This window comes from Hippocampus bargibanti, linkage group LG14 (genome assembly GCF_051943395.1).
Source record: "Hippocampus bargibanti isolate YZ-2025 linkage group LG14, ASM5194339v1, whole genome shotgun sequence".
Lineage (NCBI taxonomy): Eukaryota > Metazoa > Chordata > Actinopteri > Syngnathiformes > Syngnathidae > Hippocampus > Hippocampus bargibanti.
Genome location: NC_142747.1, coordinates 16840768 through 16863021, shown reverse-complemented (window position 1 = coordinate 16863021; position 22254 = coordinate 16840768). Strand labels below are relative to the sequence as shown.

General features: G+C 38.6%; 2 protein-coding genes across 5 annotated transcripts in view; both read left to right on the top strand.

The window, feature by feature from the left end:
- schip1 (schwannomin interacting protein 1) overlaps nt 1-16946 on the top strand; it is a 214881-nt gene extending 197935 nt beyond the window's left edge. For 3 of the 4 annotated variants that reach the window (XM_089014456.1, XM_089014457.1, XM_089014459.1), the window contains 6 exons: nt 8028-8146; nt 9458-9575; nt 10887-11084; nt 13071-13194; nt 14294-14387; nt 15742-16946. In XM_089014456.1, coding sequence (XP_088870582.1) covers nt 8028-8146; nt 9458-9575; nt 10887-11084; nt 13071-13194; nt 14294-14387; nt 15742-15793 — 705 coding nt within the window. In that variant the 3' untranslated portion in view covers nt 15794-16946. Of the gene's footprint in view, nt 1-2051; nt 2279-8027; nt 8147-9457; nt 9576-10886; nt 11085-13070; nt 13195-14293; nt 14388-15741 lie in introns of those variants that run through there. The other variant, XM_089014458.1, reaches the window with a different exon arrangement.
- A 199-nt stretch (nt 16947-17145) lies between these two features.
- On the top strand, nt 17146-21631 carry il12a (interleukin 12a). Its single transcript, XM_089014323.1, has 8 exons — nt 17146-17161; nt 18387-18476; nt 18608-18759; nt 18862-18954; nt 20065-20106; nt 20244-20384; nt 20484-20525; nt 21396-21631. Exons 1-8 carry the CDS (start codon nt 17146-17148, stop codon nt 21534-21536), a joined length of 717 nt encoding a protein of 238 aa, XP_088870449.1. The 3' UTR covers nt 21537-21631.
- The last annotated feature ends 623 nt before the right edge of the window (nt 21632-22254 follow it).

Genomic DNA, 22254 nt, shown 5'->3' with positions numbered 1-22254 from the left:
CTCAAGGACACTTTACAGTCACCGGATATTTTTTCCGCGGGTGAGCAGCGGCAGCCACACACGCCAGCATTCACTCAACCCGGAAGTAACATAAAGAATAAAGAATAAATGATAATGAATAAAGAATAAATGAATGACTAACATAAACTACATAGATAAACAAACAAACAAATAATAATAGTATAATAGTATAGTATAGTATAGTATAGTATAGTATAGTATAGTATAGTATAGCGTAGCATAGTGGAGTATAGTGTAGTATAGTCTAGTATAGTGTAGTCTAGTATAGTAGTATAGTATAGTATAGTATAGTATAGTATAGTATAGTATAGTATAGTAGTGGTTGGCGCAGCTGATTTTCATAAACTAGTATGGAATTCCAACATAGCGCTATGTGGTTTATTTCATTGATTTAATATTTTTATATTAATTTTGTACTCGCATTGTTCGACACAAAAACTTTGCTTCAAGAAAATAATCCCATTAAAAGTAGTCCATGGCTGACTGCTTATTACAGTTATTCATTCCGGAGATGACTTTATACCTATTATGAAATAATACTAGTATTCATCATACTCAGCAATTGGTGACATTCAAAACGATTTCTGAGTCATGTGAGCTTCTCATTTTCCATGTGAGCGGCCATAAGAAAAACATGAGTCACGGCTCGATAATGTCTCACAATGATGACATCATAACACCGCGAGCCGAGACTGAAAGTGTAAATCGTAGGCGAGATCCTCCTGTACTGTGTCTGTCCCGCGACTGTCTGAGACGGACTGAGCGTCCATTGTGTTCTCTTTCTCCGATTATTGTGCTAGTGCGGCGCAATGCAAGAGGGTTCTACTAGGAAACCTTTATGCAAAGACGTCATCATCCGTCCGGGTGAGCAGTGGCAGCCATTCGCGCCAGCGTTCACTCTACCTGGAAGTAACAGCAGCGAAGTTATGCAAGTAAGAGGAAAGGAAAGAAAGAAGTAGAAAAACAAAATACAGGAGCTGCTGGAAAGGCAGCCACTCTCGTGGCGCCATGTTGAAGTAAAAAAAAAATATAATAATAATAATATGACAACACAAATACACAGAGATGTCCATTTATTTCTTGAAAAGTCCATCTTGAAAATGGCTTTAACGGTAAATTTCCAACCAAATCCATTTTTTCTTCTCCTTCAACCATTGTGTGTTGACAAAACTGCTATTAACTCAACGCAATATATTTTCTTACGCAGCTAGATAACAATCCAATATGCTAGCTCTGGCCAGTATGCTCTTGTCACTAGTAGCAGCTTGTGATCAGAGCAGTTTTCCCAAACTATGATTGACTAGAGATTACCCAATCATAGTTTTTTTAAAACTCTGACATCAGCAAGAAGCAAGAAGGCCGTTTTTGGTTGCCAAATTGATATGAGTGGTTAGAACAAGAGTTTGATCGACATTTGTTTTTTGATGCGACAGGGCCCGCAAAGCTGATCGTGAAGGCGTCCAGGTAGATTTCTGATCCTGGTAACAAATGAAGGCTAAATTGTGATTGGTTAAATGCTTAAATTCGAAAACACACGTCTGGAAGCAGCGCAACAGGGGAAAGGAAGCTGAAAGACAATTTGGAAAGACACTTTGGAATTATTTAATCAGAATTCATGAACAAAATATAACTAACATTAGTCTGTAATACAGATATTTTTAAGCCAGCAGAGTAGGCTTTGCAGGCCTTGACGGTCCGCCACTTTTGCATACATACGTATATAAAAGCATCCTCTTCCTTATTTGGGATGATCCTTCCATGTGGCCATTCCCTTTTTTTTCTCCAACGTGGCTACAAGCAGCTGCTGCCAACACTTCAATGTGTTAAAAAAAGAAAAAAACACCACACACAGGGAGGTTTTTTTTCTCCCGTGAGAGGCCGTCCTGACCAGAACGTGCAAGGCAGGGAGGGTCTAAAAGGAGGTCTTTAACTTCTGACCACTATGCTTTTACAGACAGCGCAGGCAGTGAGAAACCCCTCCCTCCCTGAAGCTTGTAAGACAGCCAGAGTAGGAAGATACATCATTCGTTAAGAGTCGATTGGAGTAGTTTTGGATGTTCCGAGCATGGCCGAGGGGATTCAATCGGGGCGGTACTCAAGCTCGGCAATGAGCCTGGACTAAAGTGACGCCGGCCAAGGGTATCGACAACAGAGGAGGGTGGGTTGGAGTCAGATGAGGCAGGCGCTGGATCACTCGGACGTGGATGATGTCATCAGACACGCGTCCTGCCTCTGTCTTGGTGACGACTACAAGGAGGTAAAAGATGTTGAAGACGCTCAGTTTATAAGGCTGCTTTTCATTTTGGGACTTGAATGGCCACTCAATGACACATCGCTCATTGAGGCAACTCCGTGTACGAAAAAAAGTTTGTATTCCAAGATAAAGTTTGTATGCCAAGGTAAAAATTTCATAAATACGTATAACGTTCGTAACCTGAAAAGTTTGTAAGCCAAGGGGTTTGCAAACCCAGGTTTCACTATACAGTGAGACCTCAACTTACGAACTTAATTGGTTCCCAGACAGAGTGTGTAAGGCGAAAAGTGTGTATCTCAAAAAAAAAATTCACATAGGAAACCATTAAACTGGGAATAATCCATTCCCGGGTTTCCATAAAATATACTTTTCAACTAAATAAGCCTTAAAACTACACACAACATACCTTATTCTATGTATAATAAATGTGCTATTGTATTGTAATGGAAGAAATACACTGCATTGTATCATAAAGTCACTTTATTTGCATTTGTGATGGTCATTGACGGCTTGATGGAATGGCGTTGGAGGTCGAAGGTCAAATGGAATTGCTGTTGGGAAAGAGAGGCACATTACATGAGGACTGTAATTAAAGAAATAAACTGTGCTGTAAAATAAAGTTTTATTTACCTTTTTGATGGTCGATGGCTTATGGAAGGAGAGTCACCTTCCATAAGGACTGTTGATAACTTAACCTCTGGTGCTGTTCGGTCGTGTGCTTCCGCCGAAGATCACTTCACCAGCCGTGGTGGGTGTGTATTATGAAAATAGTGTTTATTATAAGGTTTAATTTTCAGAAATTTGAAGTTTGTAAGACGAAAAGTTTGTAAGATAAGGTGTTTGTAAGTTGAGGTCTCACTGTATTATTATTATTATTATTATTATTATTATTATTATTATTATTATAGTCCGTCAGCAAATCCATTTCAGCGCACCATCTGGCGAACAGACAATGTGGCTATCCAAATGTTAAAAAAAGAAAACATTTATCAAACTGCATATTTCACACCATTCACGGTGTTCGAATTGGATTTTTCTAAAGTTTGAAGCTGTTAATGTTTTGTTTTAAATGCCAAGAAATTCACAAAAAAAAAAACATTTTGCTTGCTGTGAACCGCAAACCAAAAACCACGATACTGTACGTGCCAATCCATTGATGTGGTTTTATTGTTATGATTAGCCCAGTGAGGGAAACCATAAATGTGGCTTGTGATGAAAACAAGTTAGACATAAATGTGTCGTGAGTGCATAACTTTATTTGTTGTTCAAGTTTCAAGGTTTATTTTATTTATTTTTATTTTTTTTAATTCAGGCGGACGTTTGATTGTATTGGATCGGATTTACCGATATTAGTCTCGCAGTGGAGACATTTATATTTCACCGCAGCAAAGTTTTGAAAGGAAGATGAAAGGAAAGAAAGAAGTAGAAAAACAAGTTGGGCTAGTTCCTTCCATGCTGAGTGACAGGAGCAGCCTCGCAGCTGACCTGCAGCTGAACTGCATAAAGGTTCAAAGGTCACAACTCTTATCTGGCACGGAATGTTGCCTGAGACAGTGTGAATGCCGTACGCTGGAAAGATTTCGAGTTCTGTTCAGGAAGAAAAAAAACGGGAATAAAGCAACAGCCTGGTGTGATTGTACAAGAACGTGTGCGAGTACGGTTGATATATAGTCAAAACACAGATTTTTTTGTGTGTGTGTGTTTGTGAAGCTGTGAGCTCAGCAGCAGATCACTGTCAGCTCTGGAAAGAATATCAGAGTCAAATTTTGTTTGGAATATCAACAGTATGCGCGTGTGCGCACACACATACATTTCTCTCATTGTGCTTGTGTGGACCAGCCAAAATGGCCTCATAGTAAAGATTCGATGTCAAGAAACAAAAATAATAAACGCACATTTTAGGTCTTGATCCTTTCACAGGTGGTTAAACGACAGCTAGCCATGCAATTCTGAAATAAATACATGTTTAAATATCCGTCAATCCATCCATGGATTTTCTGTTTCGTGTTATCGCAAAAGTGGCAGGGAGGGGGGGGGGGGTAGTAATTTCACTCATTACACTTACATACAGTGAGACCTCAACTTACGAACTTAATTGGTTCCCAGACAGTGTGTAAGGCGAAAAGTGTGTATCTCAACAAAAAAAATCCCATAGGAAACCATTAAAATGGGAATAATCCGTTCCCGGGTTTCCATAAAATATACTTTTCATCTAAATAAGCCTTAGAACTACACACAACATACCTTATTCTATGTATAATAAATGTGCTATTATATTGTAATGAAAGAAATACACTGCATTGTATCATAAAGGCACTTTATTTACATTTGTGATGGTCATTGATGGCTTGATGGAATGGCGTTGGAGGTCAAAGGGAATTGCTGTTTGGAAAGAGAGGCACATTACATGAGGACTGTAATTAAAGAAATAAACTGTGCTGTAAAAGAAAGTTTTATTTACCTTTTTGATGGTCGTTGATGGCTTATGGAAGGAGAGTCACCTTCCATAAGGACTGTTGGTAACTTCTGGTGCTGTTCGGTCGTGTGCTTCTACCGAAGATCACTCCGCCAGCCGTGGTGGGTGTGTATTATGAAAATAGTGCTTATTATAAGGTTTAATTTTCAGAAATTTGACGTTTGTAAGACGAAAAGTTTGTAAGATAAGGTGTTTGTAAGTTGAGATCTCACTGTAGTGGTATCAGGAACATCGAAGTAAAAGGGAGAACATGCAAACCTTATAGAGGATTCCAGAACCTCTCGGTTATGAGGCGGACGTGCAAACTAGCTATGCTAACCGCACAGCTGTGTAGCCTGAATTTAAAATGCATTGAAAAATAACTAAATGTAAAAATAGCCGCGCTTGTGGGGGCAAGCACGGCCTTCAAGGCACAGCTCACTGGAAATATAACATTCCTTTCATGTAGTCATATTTTCACCACTTTCTTCTCTTTCCCCCCCCCCCCCCCCTTCCCACCAGCCCTCGCTTACACTCTCGCTTTTCAACCGGCACAATGGAAGCTTTTTACCCACCGAGACTTTGCTCCCAAGTCACACACAAGCGCTACTGTTCACATGAGGACACACACAAGCGCGTACCAGATTTTTTCAAAGTGGGCTTGACTTTGCAATGCACCTGTCCGAGTATGTTTGGAGAAATAATTACAGACTTTTAAAAAGTAGGGTGGGGAACCGTCTTGCTTTTTGAGACCACTTTAATGCACAAGCGGTACTAAAGTGGTCTGTTTTAGCACAGATGATGTAATAAATCCCCTCGTTCAAATGTGGCTCAATCGAGTGGGCTGTTCCCCATCAAAATAAAACGTTCCACTGCGGCGCTGTGGAGGAGGAATTACCTTCATCAATAAGGATTTGGCTTCACTTTGTCAATTTGCGGAAAACACACATTAGCTTGATTGTGTTCCTTCCCCAATCTAATTTGGACCCTTTGGGATGCTCGAGGATGAAGGAGGTCGTTAGGGCTGTCACCATTATCCTCTCTCGCCTCTTGGCCACATTGAAATGTTAATTCAATGCCCCCCCCCATCATTTTCCATCTCATCATTCTTTGGCAAAAAAAGGGAACCACTCCAAGACAATTTGGGGATTTTATGCGATTGCTTCTAATCTACCAGGACAAAAATGACAGGAAAGGTTATACTCGCAGTTTAACAGCCATGATGAGATTGAGTGAGCACAGGTGTTGTAAACTCACGGCAGGAATTCCATACTCCAGCGTACTTCCACGGCGGTTTATGTAAAGTTCGACACGCCGATGAGCGCGACAGCAAAACAAACAGCGTCGCGTGTCAGCTTATCCCATTGGCGCCGAGGTCCCGCAGCGTTGTATTCCACACCTCCGTAAATACTTTACGGTATCTGTTTCCCCTCACCCAGGCCCACCCAAGCGCACAAACAGAGCAGATGATGTTTAAACAAAGACAGGAAGTTCTTTTGTCCAGCAGGTGCGAGGTGTAAACGTGACCTTTGAACCCTTAAAAATTTTTTCAGGCTCACTCATTGACATGTAGATTTGTGTTGCTCTGAAAAGTTGAAATTCTGGAGTGACTTTTGTGGTACTGTTTCTATGAATTGCATATTGATGCATAATAACACTCAGTATGAGCCTCTTCACATCTGCCTTCACTTTGTGACGGGATCTGAAATTTATTTGAGATACAGACACTCCCCAACTTACAAACGACATACGTTCTGAATGGTCGTTTGTAAGGTGAATTCATTCGTAAGTTGCTTCAGTGCTATATTTTGTATGGAATATATGTTTAAGGCTTATATAAGTACAGACGCTCCCCAACTTACGAACGAGAATGCATTCCAAACAGTTGTTTGTAAGGTGAATTTGTTCGTAAGTTGTTTCAGTGCTATTTTTGTATGGAATGTATGTATAAGGTTTACAAAAAGATGTGAAATGCTTGTAGAAGTAACCTGTATTGGTTTGTAATGAAAAAAAGAACATTTAATCAATTATATGCTCTATAAAGATGGTAATTTCTGCACTTTTGTCATCATTCCTATTTATATGGGACCTACAAACTAATTTTTCTCCAAACAGATTTATTGAAAATGTAGGAAAACTTGAATTATGCTGCATTTCATTTTTTATTTTGTACATGTACAACTGGAGAGAATGCTACATATGTTACTACAAAAATGTATGTACCGTTGTTCATAACTCGAATGTTTGTAAGTAGGGGAGTGTACTATGAAGTGGATTGACTGACACATATTCCTCTTAATCTTAATCAACTTTTGCTTGAGTTTTAGGACTTCATAAACGTTCAATTCAGCGTAAAAACCCTTAGAGTCTCTTATTTCATCAGAAAAAAAGTTAATTCCTAAGTTATATGGGTTTGGAGTTATATGAGCTTGAAATGGGGGGCTGTACAAAATACAATACAATACATACATATTGCTTTATATAGCGCTTTAACAACAACTGAAGCTAGAACAAAGTGCTAACATGGACAAAAGGCAAATGACGCCCCCTCGTGAAAGGGTAAAACATTGCTAGAGGTCTGACCAGCGCTTTATTGGCACCCCCCGCAATAAAAAAAAAAACCCGAACAGATTCGGAAATGGCGCTCCACGTCATGCTGTTCAATTCCCAAATAAATTTGGGAATGGCAATGAATAGGTTAATGAATAACTGTTTTTCAACTGTTATTATCGTTTACATATGACAATTTAGCAAGCATCATGGCACTTGCTTGATTTGCCTTTGCGGGCCGAATAAAATGAACTGTTGGGCCAGATTTGGACCGCGGGTCTTGACTTTGACACCTTTGGCTTAGAAGTTGCGGGTTGACCGTTTTTGGGCGATAGTCGGAGCACACCCTGAACCTTTTACCACTCAATCACAGAGCACACAGAGGCAAACAACCATCCACGCTCTCACATAGACTGTGATTCAAGCATACCTCACGTAAACTGAATGGCTGTTTTTTTTAATGCAAGAGCACCACCTACAGGTGAAAATGTATTGTCGAATATTTCAGAGGCCATTCTGAATTGAATTAACACTTTTTTCGCTTGTTCGGCTGAGTCCACACTTTATTTCACATCTTGTTAAAATGACACTCAGCCTCTCTGTGCAAATTAAGAGGCCGCTGCTATAAATACCCCGGCCAAGTAAGAAAGCGGAAAATGGTGTCACGGTCTAAAAATAAAGTTCTAGCTGCCATGACAACGCAAGTTTTTTTTTTTTTAAAGTTGTGTTCTCTTTCTTGTGTTTCAGGCCCAAAAGAATGAAAGGGAATCTATTCGGCAGAAGTTGGCCCTGGGCAGTTTCTTCGACGATGGGCCGGGCATCTACACGAGCTGCAGCAAGAGCGGCAAGCCTAGCCTTTCGTCACGGTAACGTTCCCTTCATTCTATTATTGATTGATTGTCACAATAGAGGTAACGACAGCAGTCCTTTGATTCAAATGAATCATCCTCATCGATGATGTATGACAACAAGACTGAATCTCACAATCACGGTACCTTTAGAAGTTCATATCTTCTTTATTTTGTTATGATCAGATAGGTTTCTTTCACACGTTCATCCATTTTTATTTTGATGACTGTTAAAGGACAACCGACGTCTCCATAAAGTTGTGTCCATAATTTGTAAAATGGCTTCAAATGACTTCTACTGAGCGTATTTTACGATTCCACCGCAAATAGCTATATTTTACGTTTTAAGACTCGTGCTGAATATTCCGGAAGTCTTGTTTTTGAGTTGATGACGAGTCCGTACGTGACGTCACTAAAGGAACGCCCCTGACCATAAAAAAAGACGCATTGTAGCGGTCCTTCCATCACGTCAATGTATTTTGCTGTACATGTTTAGTCTGGGGACCTCGTGTTGCACCCAAAAGCCGCCAGAAGAGGGCGTCCAAACGCCATATCAGGAATTTATCAGCCTGTGGAAACGGAGGTGGCCACAGGAGGTCGTCATTTTGTGCTTCTTTTTTTGGGTGAGAGATTTTCCCCCAATGTTGCCTCAAAATTGCACGAATAAATGATTTAATCGATTGCAAACATGTATGCTTTCCTCTTCAGAACTATTTGAATCATATTCATAACTGGATGTGTAACAAGAAAGCATATTCTCCCAATCTGAAGCCATTGTTTTGATTCTCCATCAATGCAAGACGTCTTGGCGTGACGTCACCAACTGGGGGCGGGACTTTCTGAAAATGCCCAATTCGCAACAAATTTTTTTGCAGATTTTGGACACTTTAAGTCATTTTTATTGGTGTTTTGCATTTGAATAAAAATATCATACTGCGTGTTTTTGGTATTTTAGATGCTATAAAACGTTTTTCTGATGTCAGTTAAGAAACAAAAAAGTGACGTTGGTTGTCCTTTAACAGTGGTTAGCGCATCGACCCCACGGTGCAGAGGTACAGTACAGGCTTTCATTACAATTTTATGGTCAAAATGAGAGGAATTTAGTTTGTAAGGACAAAACGAATGACAGTGTTATTAAGACGGAAAGGCCTCCGCTGGCGCTGCCTAATAATCTCCAATTTCAGGAGAATCAAGCATTGCATTCCTAACGATGATAATGCTACATTTTGATTGACTCGCTCATCACATGTTTACTGCATCATGCCAAGAGCGTATTGGGAGATTGGTATTTATTTGAGAGAGTATTATTTATTATCTCTCCCTGTGCAGGCTTCAGAGCGGCATGAACCTCCAGATCTGCTTTGTGAACGACAGCGGCAGCGACAAGGACAGTGATGCGGATGACAGCAAGACGGAGACCAGCTTGGACACGCCTCTGTCCCCCATGGTAGGCTCACTCACCTTGACACCAGATTTGACCGGAGATCAGTAAGTCTCATGGGTTTAGCGGCCATAAGGGTTTCTAGCCGTTAGCCTGCAAATGAGGAATGAATTGGACTTGGCTCAGCCATCCCACGGATGGCTGCACACATTAAGCTTGTGTCATCCTGAAACACAGTTGACACAAAGAGAGGGAAATGCCCATCTTTAGTGTTCTATTGATGGACATCGATGTTTCCAAACAATATGAAGTCAGCAAAGTGGTGTTTATATGGAAAGGAACAGAAAAGAAAAATAACCAAATACGTATTAGAATTGAACAATTGAGAAAAAACATTGTAGTGTCATTTTTATCCTCACTATTGCAATTGTGATGTAACAATTTCTTGTACAAATAGTGACAAACTGTAATCTTAGAACCTGATAAAATGTCAACTATAGCACCCACTGCCGTTGAATTATTTTTTTCCATGTTTTTTTCCACCATTATTATTATTATTATTATTATTATTATTATTATTATTATTATTATAAGCATAATAATTATTTAAATAATTATTATAGAGTAACAAATACATAAGTAATACATAAGTAATACACAATAGATAATAATAAATACAATAACAAATTAAATAATAATAATAATCATCATCATCATCATCATAATAATAATAATACATTTCATTTCTAAGCGCCTTTCAAAACTCTCAAGGTCACTTTACAGTCACAGGATAAGTTATTTTGTGTGTGAGCAGCAGCTGCCACACGCCAGCATTCACTCAACCCAGAGTAATTCAAATAGATAGAATGCTAGCTAGCTAGCTAGCTAATAGATAGCTAATAGCTGGCTAGCCAGTTATAAGCTAGCTAATAGCTGGATAGCCAGCTATGTTGCAAATAGATAGATATCTAGATAGCTAGCGAGCCAGCTAATAGCTAATAGATAGCTAACTCGATAGCCAACGAGCCAGCTAGATAGCTAATAGATAGCAAATAGGTAGCAAATTAAGTAGGAATTAACTCTTTTTTTCTGATGAAAGAAGACAGTGCACAGTTTCTAACACTGTATTGAATGTTTATGTAGTCCTAAAAGTCAACAATTTGAGTGACAATGACAAAAACCCTGGCACTGGAGTGGGCACATTTTTTGCACGTCTGGCAGTGAATGAGTTAAATTACATTAAATTTAAAAAATACTTTGCTATCATGGTTTAGACGGATGGATCATCTTATAGGACAACAACCAGAATGATTGTTTTAAATTGTATCACTCCATCACACGTTTCTTCTTCTCTCTTCTTGTTTCCATCTGGCGCAGTCCAAGCAGAGTTCGTGCTACTCAGACCGGGACACCACTGAGGAGGACTCGGAGTCCCTGGAGGACATGGACTTTCTGAGTCGACAGAAGAAGCTCCAGGCGGAGGCCAAGTTGGCGCTAGCCATGGCCAAACCTATGGCGAAGATGCAGGTGGAGGTGGAGAAACAGAACCGTAAAAAGTCGCCCGTGGTTGATTTGGTGAGTGGCAGACTTGATTCTCCTTTCTGCTTGATTTGTATTGAATTCTATTGTGCATTTAAATTAGTTTTCATTTAATCTAAATTAATAAATCTAAAATTATATGAGAAGGAAAACACATAAATATTTCCAACGGAGCTTGGGCGCCATCTTGTGCATTTTTTGAGACGCTACATTGGAGTCCTGACGGCTCGAATTGATCCGGAAGGACTTCTTTAATCGATTGCAAACATTTATGCTTTCCGCTTCAGAACTATTTGAATCATATTCATAACCTAATGAGTAACAAGAAATTATCTTCTCAGAATCTGAAGCCATTGTTTTGATTCTCCAGCAAGGCAAGACGTCTTGGCGTGACATCACGAACAAGGGGGCGGGACCTTCTGAAATTGGCCAATTCCGGGTCAATTTGAAGTAGTTTTGGGACACTTTAAGTCATTTTTATTGGTGTTTTGCATTTGACTAAAAATATCATCCTGCGTGTTTTGGGTATTTTAGATACTATAAAACGTTTTTCTGATGTCAGTTAGGAAACCAAAAAAGTGGTGTCGGTTGTCCTTTAATATTGTGATCCGTGAGTGTTCAATCGGAACATGCCTTTTCCGTGTTATGACCGCATCACAGAAAGTCAACATTTAGCATTTAGAGGACCATGTTCATCATTATTTCATTCATTCTTTTATTTTTTATTTGCTGCTTCGTTGCCTTCCAAAGTAACACACATACATACACAGCAAACGCGTCATATGTGCACAGGTCGTATTTCCATACGGATTTGCAGGCTTTATTTATTCAGGGAAGTGGAGGGAGTTTTGAGGTCCCGTTGCATCCATAATTCATTCAGCGGAAAGCATTGACTGGTGTGGTGAGGAACGGAGCAGTGCTCAACAGTCAGAGAGCATCGTTGTCACATCTTCACTGAACACACAAAGAATCTTAAAGTGAATCAAGGCCACGGAAGCCTGCAACAAAATCATCAAAATGAAATGCTAGAGGATCGATGAAAGTCAACACACCTGCTGTTCAAATCCTGTTTTGGAAGAAAACAAAAAAGTGACGTCAGTTGTCCTTTAATTGAGCTGATTACAAAATAAAATTCCACTTGACCGGAACTTGTCTTCGCTGAACTTTTGTTTCTTCTCGAGACTTGTTTTCTCGACTGTCAACTTCGCTTTTTACGAGTAACGATAATTAATGTTACTGCGAATATTTAATGATTGGAAAAAATATCTCAAAATTATATTTAACAATTTCTGCGTTTCCCATACAAACTGTCTTGTATGCTTTGTACATGTAAAAATGTGCAAAAATTGTACAGAATATGGCAAAATGCGGCCGATTGACAGGTATGTTGATTGAAAACATGCAACAACCACTTAAAAAATCAGTTTGTCCATTAAAAGAACGGTAAACTATTTTGGTTAACGTTCATATTATGTTTAAAAAAAAATCACGTTGCTTATATGGTGGGTCATTTTTACCTGTATGTAAAAATCCCCACAAAACAGTTAAAATAATAGGGTACATGAGTAATCACTGTTTCTGAGATGTTATAAACATACTCGAAAAGAGAGACAACGTATTTTCTATTCAATTGGGATATTTTAGAACTGTTTTGAAGAAAGGAAAAGGAAAAGATATCCCAGTTCTTCAGTCAACACAAAAATGGAAACGGGTTAAACAGCTGATACTCGTTTTAAAATGGGCTTTGGCGCCCTCTAGTGTCCCTATCTAACAAGACAGTTTTGCTCATCATTTTTCATTCTTCCCCTTTTTGCCGCCATTTTTAGCTGCGATATCGGCAAATACGATATATTGATATTTATTAACTTATTCACTGCCAAATGTGCTAAAAATGTGTCCACTCCAGCCTCAGGGTTTTTGTCCTTGTCATTTGAATTTAGATTTGGTCAGAAACAATAAACATGTATCATGTTTTGGAAGCTTGTCTTTTATATTCAACCCATTCTTTAATTTATCTGACAGCTCCCACACATGCCTCACATCAGTGAATGTCTCATGAAAAGAAGCCTGAAACCCGCCGACCTGAGGGACATGACGCTGGGACAGCTCCAGGTTATCGTCAACGATCTGCACTCCCAGATTGAGAGTAAGTATTCTCTTCAAGTTGTAAAGCACGCTACTGTCTCTTGAAATTCTGTTTTTATTTGCAAAAAGCCTCATTTTAAAATGTTTATTTGTCAGTGGCGAGCCGTGTATTTCACAACGAGGCCTTCAGTAGTGCTACGTCTGAATCAATCCAACCCTTACACCATTTTTTTTTTTTCCAAACTGTCATCAGAAAAACGTTTTATAGCATCTAAAATACCCAAAACACGCAGGCTGATATTTTTAGTCAAATGCGATCCGATAAATCCGATAAAAATGAGTTAAAGTGTCCCAAAACTACTTCAAAATGACCTCGGAGATGCCGAGTTTCAGAAGGTTCCACCCCCTTGTTTGTGACGTCACGCCAGGCCGTCTTGCCTTTCTCTAGAATCAAAACAATGGCTTCAGATTCGGAGAAGATGCTTTCTTGTTACTCATCCAGTTATGAAAATGATTCAAATAGTTCTGAAGTGGAAAGCATAAATGTTTGCAATCGATTGAAGAAGTCCTCCCGTATCAATTCGAGCCATTAGGACTCCAATGTAGCGTCCCAGAAAATGCACAAGATGGCGCCCAACCTCAGTTGGAAATGGGCTGATTTGTCTGCTGGGAATTTGTGTCAACTAGTATCAAATAGTCGTCTTGGTGCAACACACAACCATTCACCATCGCGTTATTTGTTTTTTTTCCTTCTAATTTCGCCATCAGCATGGATCAACACAAAGTTTTCAGACCAAATAAAGTACCCAAAATGCATTGTGTGTCGCTTTCTCGGTCAGGGGCGTTCCTTCCGTGACGTCACGTCAGGAATCGTCAACAACTCAAAAACAAGACTTCATGACTATTCGGCGCAAGTCTTAAAATGTAAAATATAGCTGTATGCGGTGGAATCTTTGTAAAATACGCTCAGTAGAAGTCATTTGAAGTGATTTTACAAATTATGGACACAACTTGTCCGGAGGCGTTGGTTGTCCTTTAAGTAAGATTGGAAAAAACATCAGAATCAGAATCAGCAAAACTTTATTCGTCCCACAATGGGGAAATTTGCATGCATCATGTGCCTGTTGTTGACTCTTTCTCATCTTATCTGCGCAATCTAGGTCTAAACGAAGAGTTAGTCCAGCTGCTGGTGGTCAGAGATGAACGTCACATGGAGCAAGATGCTATGCTAGTCGACATCGAGGATCTCACCAGGTGAGGGACCTTTATTGATCCCAATACAATACAATACAATACAATACAATACAATATATATTGATTAACTTGTAGCAGACATACACATTCCACCATGACGTCTCTGATCCACTGGTGAAAAGGAGGCTTTCATCCTCTCTCTTTCATCTACAACTGCTTCATGTAATAAAGTGCTTATCTTGTACCCAAACATCATAGAGTATATGGGGAAAGTCGTTGACAACTATCCATGTTTTTATGTTCCTGTTGTGTTTATTTTGCTTTGTGTTGACTATTATGTGACGTGCTTTGTTACAGCTGCAGCTGTTGTGAAAGCGCTATATAAATTAGGATGTATTGTATTGTGATGTATTGTCTGTCTACATACACACTCACATTAGTGGTGTAACTTTGGGTTAATTCCGGGTTGAGTGAACGCTGGCGCGAATGGTTGCCACTGCTCACCCACAGAGAAAAAAAAACTGTCATCGCATATCCTTGAGAATTTTGAGAGGAGCTTAGAAATCAAATGTATTATTATTACTATTATTTACATAGCGCATTAACAACTGAATAAGTAATTAGTAGATGGCGCATGTGGCTGCCGCTGCTCACCTGCAGAAAAAAAATATCCTGTGATTGTAGAGTGTCCTTGAAAGTTTTGAAAGGCGCTTATAAACTAAATTTATTATTAGCTTATAAACTAAATTATTATTATTATTATTATTATTATTATTATTATTAGTCACAGTACTAGTAGTAGTAGTAGTGTTATTATTAGTGTTATTGTTATTATTATAGCAGTTGGCTGCTGGCTAGCTAGCTATTTGCTATCTATTTGCTATCTGGCTCGCTATCTGGCCGGCTAGCTATCTAGATAGCTATCTATTTGAGTTATTCCGGGTTGAGCGAACGCCGGCGCGTATGGCTGCCGCTGCTCACCCAAAGAAAAACTTATCCTGTGACTGTAAAGTGACCTTGAGAGTTTTGAAAGGCGTTTACAAATGAAATGCATTTTTATTACTATTATTAGGAGTAGTAGTAGTAGTTGTAGTATTATTATGACTATGAATAATGATAATAATAAGGTTTAGGATTAGATTATTTTAGATTAGATTAGATTAGAATTAGATTTGGATTGGATTAGGATTATGATGATTATTATAGTATTGTAGAAAGCTCCAAGGAGTAAAACTAAGATGAATGGTCAAGTCTTTATGGTTTAGGGTACAAGTTTTATCCCGTCGGGAATGAATATAGGCCACAATTTTCAACACAATTCCATGGAATAAATGACCCACAACTGGATTTAAAATGTGGAATCCTTCTACACTACAAAACCAAGTATGCATTTTTGTCTTTGTCTTCCTTCCAGGCATGCAGAGAGCCAGCAGAAACATTTGGCTGAGAAGACCCTATCCAAATAAGATCCGCTCGCCACCCCCCACCCCCTCGCCGTTCCACCTGCACCGCCACCACCTGCCAACTTTCCCAACCCCGCCAAACCACGACGACGCCTACATTTTGATCCCAAATTTGCCCGCTCGTCTCCTTTCGCTGATTCCCCGCCTACTCCCGATGCCTCAATCGGCCGCACAGAAGACCCCACCCCCCCCCAAAAAAAGGAGAAGAACAAGGGAGGGATTGCGTATTGTCATGGATTCTATCCCAGCTTCCTGTGCAGTGATCGGCCTTGCTTTTGCTCTCGTTTCCTTATGACTTTCTACATTCGCCACTAAATTATTACTGGGAAAAAAAGTTGAGTCATCATGTAAACTTTAGTACACGGGTGTCAAAGTCAAGGCCCGCGGGCCAAATCCGGCCCGCCACATCATTTTTTTTCGGCCCGCGAAAGCAAAACAAACTTGTTAACTGTCATGATGCTTGCTAAAATCCTAACCAACGGTTCATATTTTTGGATGTAAACCACAATAACAGTCATTATTCTTGACTTCCGATTTGAAAACTAGTTATTCATTAATTTGTTGTGCGCTCTATATGTAATATGTTGAGGGGATTCAACATACTAATGGCTTCCCCAAATTCATAACATCCCTCGAGAGGAAATCATAACTACAATGTGGCCCGCGGCAAAAAAAAATGACTTTGACACCCCTGCTTTAGTAGAAAGTCAGTCTGATGATTAAAATAAAAAAATAATATTAAATAAAGAAAAAGAAATAACACTGTTTCAAGAAAAAGTGACGGCTAATTATATTCGGCGCATTTTTAAGTTGGACTGTAAAGTATTTCAACCTGTTTTTATTCTGCACAAATGGTAGTTTTCAACTGATAAATGTTTATTTGAAGGCGCTAAGAGTGTGAAGGAAAACATGCCTGCCTTGTAGTGGAGTCGTAGCTTTCGGTAAATACATTCACTCGAATTGCTCTTCAACATTTTGTGAATGTTGATTTTTTATTTTTTTGGGGGAGGGAGGGGCTTTCGGACACGAATAATTTTCCAAAAAGAATCGGTGTGTTCATATCGTTTTCATCCTGCTGTGTTCAGAAACTTTATTTGAGGGAAGAACATGTTTTATGTACAGATATGTAAATTAAAAATAAACTTTGTTTCTTATACGCTTTCGTCCCTGTTGCTCAACACTTCCTCTTTCAAGCGTTTATCACCAGCGGTCCCAAGATACATCCCATAAATACAGTGAGTGTTGTGTCAGGAACGTAGAAACTTGATCAAAACAAACATGTCAATCAAAACCTTGTGAAGATAGAAGACACTGATTCGCTGAAGGGGAAAAGCCCAAAAGGAAAAGAAGTTGACATGGGACATCCTCCATGTGCGATGACTGACTAATGGCTGAGTTGGTTTCGCTGGTTGAAGGCCAGGAAACTCCTGTCATCTGACACTCGCTCATCACGTCGATCTGCCGGTGGGCTCTCGGTCTCTTTGGGTCTTGTTAGTGATGTCATGTTTCAAACCTGGATGAAATGTTTGCATTCACTTTGCAAAGGCTCGCTAAATTCTAATCTATTCAATGCAATTACATTAAAGGACAACCGACGTCTCCGAACAAGTTGTGTCCATAATTTGTAAAATGGCTTCAAATGACTTCTACTGAGCGTATTTTAATAACATTCCACCGCATATAGCTAGTCGAATCCGTACGTGACGTCACTGAAGGAACGCCCTTGACCGAACAAAGGACACATTGTAGCAGTCCTTCCATCACGTCACTTCATTTTGCTGTACTTTGGGATGAAAACGTCGCGTAGGACCACAAAGAGGCAGAAGAGGGCGATAAAGCTCCATATAAGGAATTAATCAGCCTGATTAATTCCTTACACGGCTTTGTCACCATGTTCTGCCTTTTTTGGGTGCGACATTTCCCACCCCTTATGCCTTAAAATGACACTGAATAATATCTTTAATCAATTGAAAACATGTATGCTTTCTTCTTCAGAACTATTTGAATCATATTCATAACTGGATGAGTAATAAGAAAGCATATTCTCTGAATCTGAAGCCATTGTTTTGATTCTCCAGCAAGGCAAGACGTCTTGCTGTGACACCACGAACATGGGGGCGGGACCTTCTGAAACTGGCCACTTCTGTTTCAAATTGAAGTACTTTTTAGACACTTTTAAGTCATTTTTATTTGTGTTTTGCATTTGACTAAAAATATCGTACTGCGTGTTTTGGGTATTTTAATGTACGTATTTATTTATTTATTGTATACCATTTGGCGCACACGCTGTCACTTTTTGAATTTTAGACAAACTTTTTTTGGGGTCTAAATGTTCTTTCAGACAAATAATATAATTCTGCTTGTGCGCCCCCTGGAGTTTAAAAGAAAAAACAGCCATTGCTCAATTTTACGCACGAAACCTTTACGGGGGAAAAAAAGCTTATGCGGTGGGAGTCTGTGCAAAATTAGTCACCGTGACTTAAAGCAACCTTTTCCCACCCCTACAGTCTTCAACATACTGACTTCCTTTTTTTTTACACATTTTAAATGAAGAAATGACATCATAGCTTTCTGGGTTTCCTTTTGCTTACCGCAGACTCTCTTCTACGGCGACACCGGGAATGCCCTCCACCCCCTCCGCCTCCTTCCCGAGAGCGATTCAAAGAACAACATAAAAATGCTAATGGTAAAACGAAGCCATTTCATTCAACACACAAGGCAAACATGACAAACGTGCATTTCTGTGAGTCGCATTGTATGCTGCTTAATGCACGTTCAATCAGAATTATTGATTTTTTTTTTTTTTGTTTCCTCCAGATGTGATCAGCTGTTTGCTCGTCTCGTACACGTTCAAGTGGGGCGCGTGCACGCCACTACCGGTCCACGCGCAGTTGAACTTAGAAGAATTCAAAAAATGCTCCGTACTCTTTGTCAACCTCTTGAGGAATGTCACAGGAATCCTCAGTGGTGTGAGTACTGATTATATTTTTCATCAAATATGATTAGAATCAGCAGCAATGCTTCAAATATTCTTTTATGGACTGAATTTTGTTTTTGTTTGTCTTTCAAAGGACGTTTTGTGTTACGGCCTCAATCCAAAGGACAAAATAATTGTGAGCAGCTCGGCTGAAACAGTGCGAGCCTGTGCGCCGAATGTTCAAGAGGTGACATATTTTTCCTTGTGAAATGGGAATTATTATTCCGAACTTTTATTTTGAAGGCACAAACTTTTTTTAGATACATTGTGTGTACTGCAATTTCAAGTGACATGGTTGCAGGCATCAATGTCATCCATACGCTAACATTTCGATTGAATTCAGAGCTCCATTTGTAATCATAACATGACATAGTGTAATTTGAAGATTAAGGCTATGCTAAGAAAATGTAGCGCACTTTAGGCATTTTTTTGCACATATTACAAAGAAAAAATGATTAATTCACTCATTTTTATTTTGTTAAGTGGTCACACAAAATACATTGTTTCAATTGCATTATAATTTTTGAAATTAGATCTAATGGTCGATTTAAAGATACATGAGTGGATTTAGATTATTTTATTTCATGCAATCACTTAAATAAAAAATAAATTAATTAATAAATAAATACATGACAGTTTTGAAAGGCGCTTTTAAATTAAATGTATTATTATTATTATTATTATTTAAATAAATAGATAGATAAATAAATAAATACATGACAGTTTTGAAAGGCACTTTTAAATGAAATGTATTATTATTAATATTTAAATAAATAGATAAATAAATAAACACATAAATAAATAAATAAATAAATAAATAAATACATACATAAATAAATAAATAATACAATTGAGAATATTCAGCAGAACTTTTTTGCCTTGTGAAATGGGAATTCTTATTCATAACTTTTACTTTGAAGGCATAAACATTTTATATCCATTGTGTGTTTCAATGTGCATTATAATTTTTGAATTTAGATCTAATGGTCGATTTAAAAATATATATGGGATTTAGGTAATTTTATTTCATGCAATCACTTAACAACAACATAACCAAAAAAAACACAACAAAAAACATAAATTAATAATTAAATAAATGAATAATTAAAACAATAATAAATAAATAAATACAATTCAGAAAAATCAGAACTTCTTTAAATGTAGATAAAGCTAAATTTAGTTGATTAAATCAGACCAACCAATAAATTGATCGGGCTGACTTTTTCCGTTTATGCCTTGTGGTAATATGCATTTCATTTCTTTTTCTTTCTCCTGAATGACACTTTTTCCACCATAGAATGTCAGCTGCATGCCACAAAGAAGTACGCCTTTCAGCGAGGTAGCTGCATGTATTTTAATGTGACTGTATACCCTTATGGTTGCTTTGCATAATAAGAGTCATATCAGAAATTAAATTTTCGTTAATATATGAGAATGGATGTTGAAGAATGCAAAAGTGACATTTGATCTACACAGAGTGAGTGTGTGTCGAGCATCATGAAGGACATGCTCCACTATGATGCTCTCATTCGGTCCTACCTCAAGTTGACACTACGGAGCGCTGACGAAGAAACGGCACTTCTGAGCCCAACGCTTGAAATTATCGCTAACTTGAAGGTATGCCATTGTTTTGGTGGGGAGTGAAAGATATATGTAGGATCTCTTCATGGATGTTATAAAAAGAATATGTTTTTGTTCGTTTATTTCTTTTGACAGAACTGTTTGTTGCGAGTCATTGGAGGGATGAACCCTGCAGTGGTAATTTTTGTTTTATTACTTGTTTCAATATTCCATCTGGCTGTATCACAGTTTTTTATAATAATAATAATAATAATTATTATTATTATTATTATAATAATAGATTTACTTTCTAAGCACTGTTCAAAACTCTTAAGGACACTTTACAGTCACATTTTTATTTTTTTTTTGTGCGGGTGAGCAGTGGCAGCCATTCGCGCCAGCATTCACTCTACCCGGAAGTAACACAGCAGCAAATGTTTAGGTCTCAGATGTCATAATACTGTATAAGCTTCACAAAGGTTGGAAGTAAAAAATACTATGCTGTTTTTTAAACTTTTTAACACACACACACATACACCCACCACTCAACCCATATATGCGGTGCCAGGCGTAGAATAAAAAAGGGTCTGGCGATCGTGGTTGTAAGTATGGGTGGTCGTAAGTTGCGCCAGTCGCAAGTCGGATGTTACTTGCGCGACTTACGACCACCCGTACTTACGACCACGACCGCCAGACCCTTTTTTTATGCCTGGCACCGCAACGCGCTAGCAGGCTGAGTTTACAACGCGTACTACAATTTTGGCCAGTCAGCATCTCACTCTTGCACAGCAATCTACTGCGTGACTACACTCAATACAGTAGTTATACAGTTCAGATACCGTCGCGGCAAAATCTCCTGTAATACTGTACAGTCTTTTGTGTTCGTGTCGGGCGACCGCTTCTAGGCGTTAGCAGGGAGAGCCATTTTTCAACAGCACGCATGCGTGGGAAAGCCCTGTGTATTTGGGTCAGCAGAACGCCTGTGCGCCAACACAGAAATAAACATCGATAATATGAAAGTGTATTCAGATTATACAGTCCAAAAAGGTGTGTGTGTGTATGTTTCAGGAGGACAAGTCCTTTATGTGGGATGACAACAGTTTCACCAACCGACGTGAAATGTGCAAGATGATGAGAGGCTTCCACATTCGAGCCATCACCATCAACCGAGCGATGGGCTACCTCTCCTCAGGAGACCACCAGAAGTAAACTTCATGCCATAAGATGCGAAATAAGCATGAATGAAATTAAACCGCACATTTTGGTGATTTCATATTTATCTTGCACTTCCTTTTAGAAAAAAAATAATTAATTCACAAACTTGAGGAGGAAATATGTCATCAAACAGTCAGTTATGTTGGCCATTTTCGATGTGTATGTATTCCAACATTTAGCAAGACGATATATATTTATTCTATTTATTACTAATTTATTTCCCTGTTTGTTTTGGGATGTATTTTTCACCATTTGTAATAAAACATTCTTTTTGCATGCAAAAAGGATGAGATGAGTCAATTGTTCTAGATTTAAGATTTCATATAAAGCCCTAAAATGATATTTGTATTGCCAAAAACACCTGAGTATACATGGTCGTTCTTTTTCGGGCTAAAGACACCTTACTATACATGGTGTTTTTTTTGGGGTAAAAATGTCTTTCTATACATAGTCGTTTTTTTCGGCCAAAAAACGCCTTACTATACAAGGTGGTTTTTTTTCGGGCGAAAAGGCCTTACTATACATTGTGTGTTTTTCAGGCTAAAAATGCCTTACTATACATGGTCGTTTTTTTCGGCTAAAAACGCCTTACTATACATGGTATTTTTTTCGTCTAAAAATGCCTTATTATACAGTGTCGTTTTTTCGGCTAATAAGGCCTTACTATACATGGTCGTTTTTTTTTCGGTGAAAAGGCCTTACTATACATTAT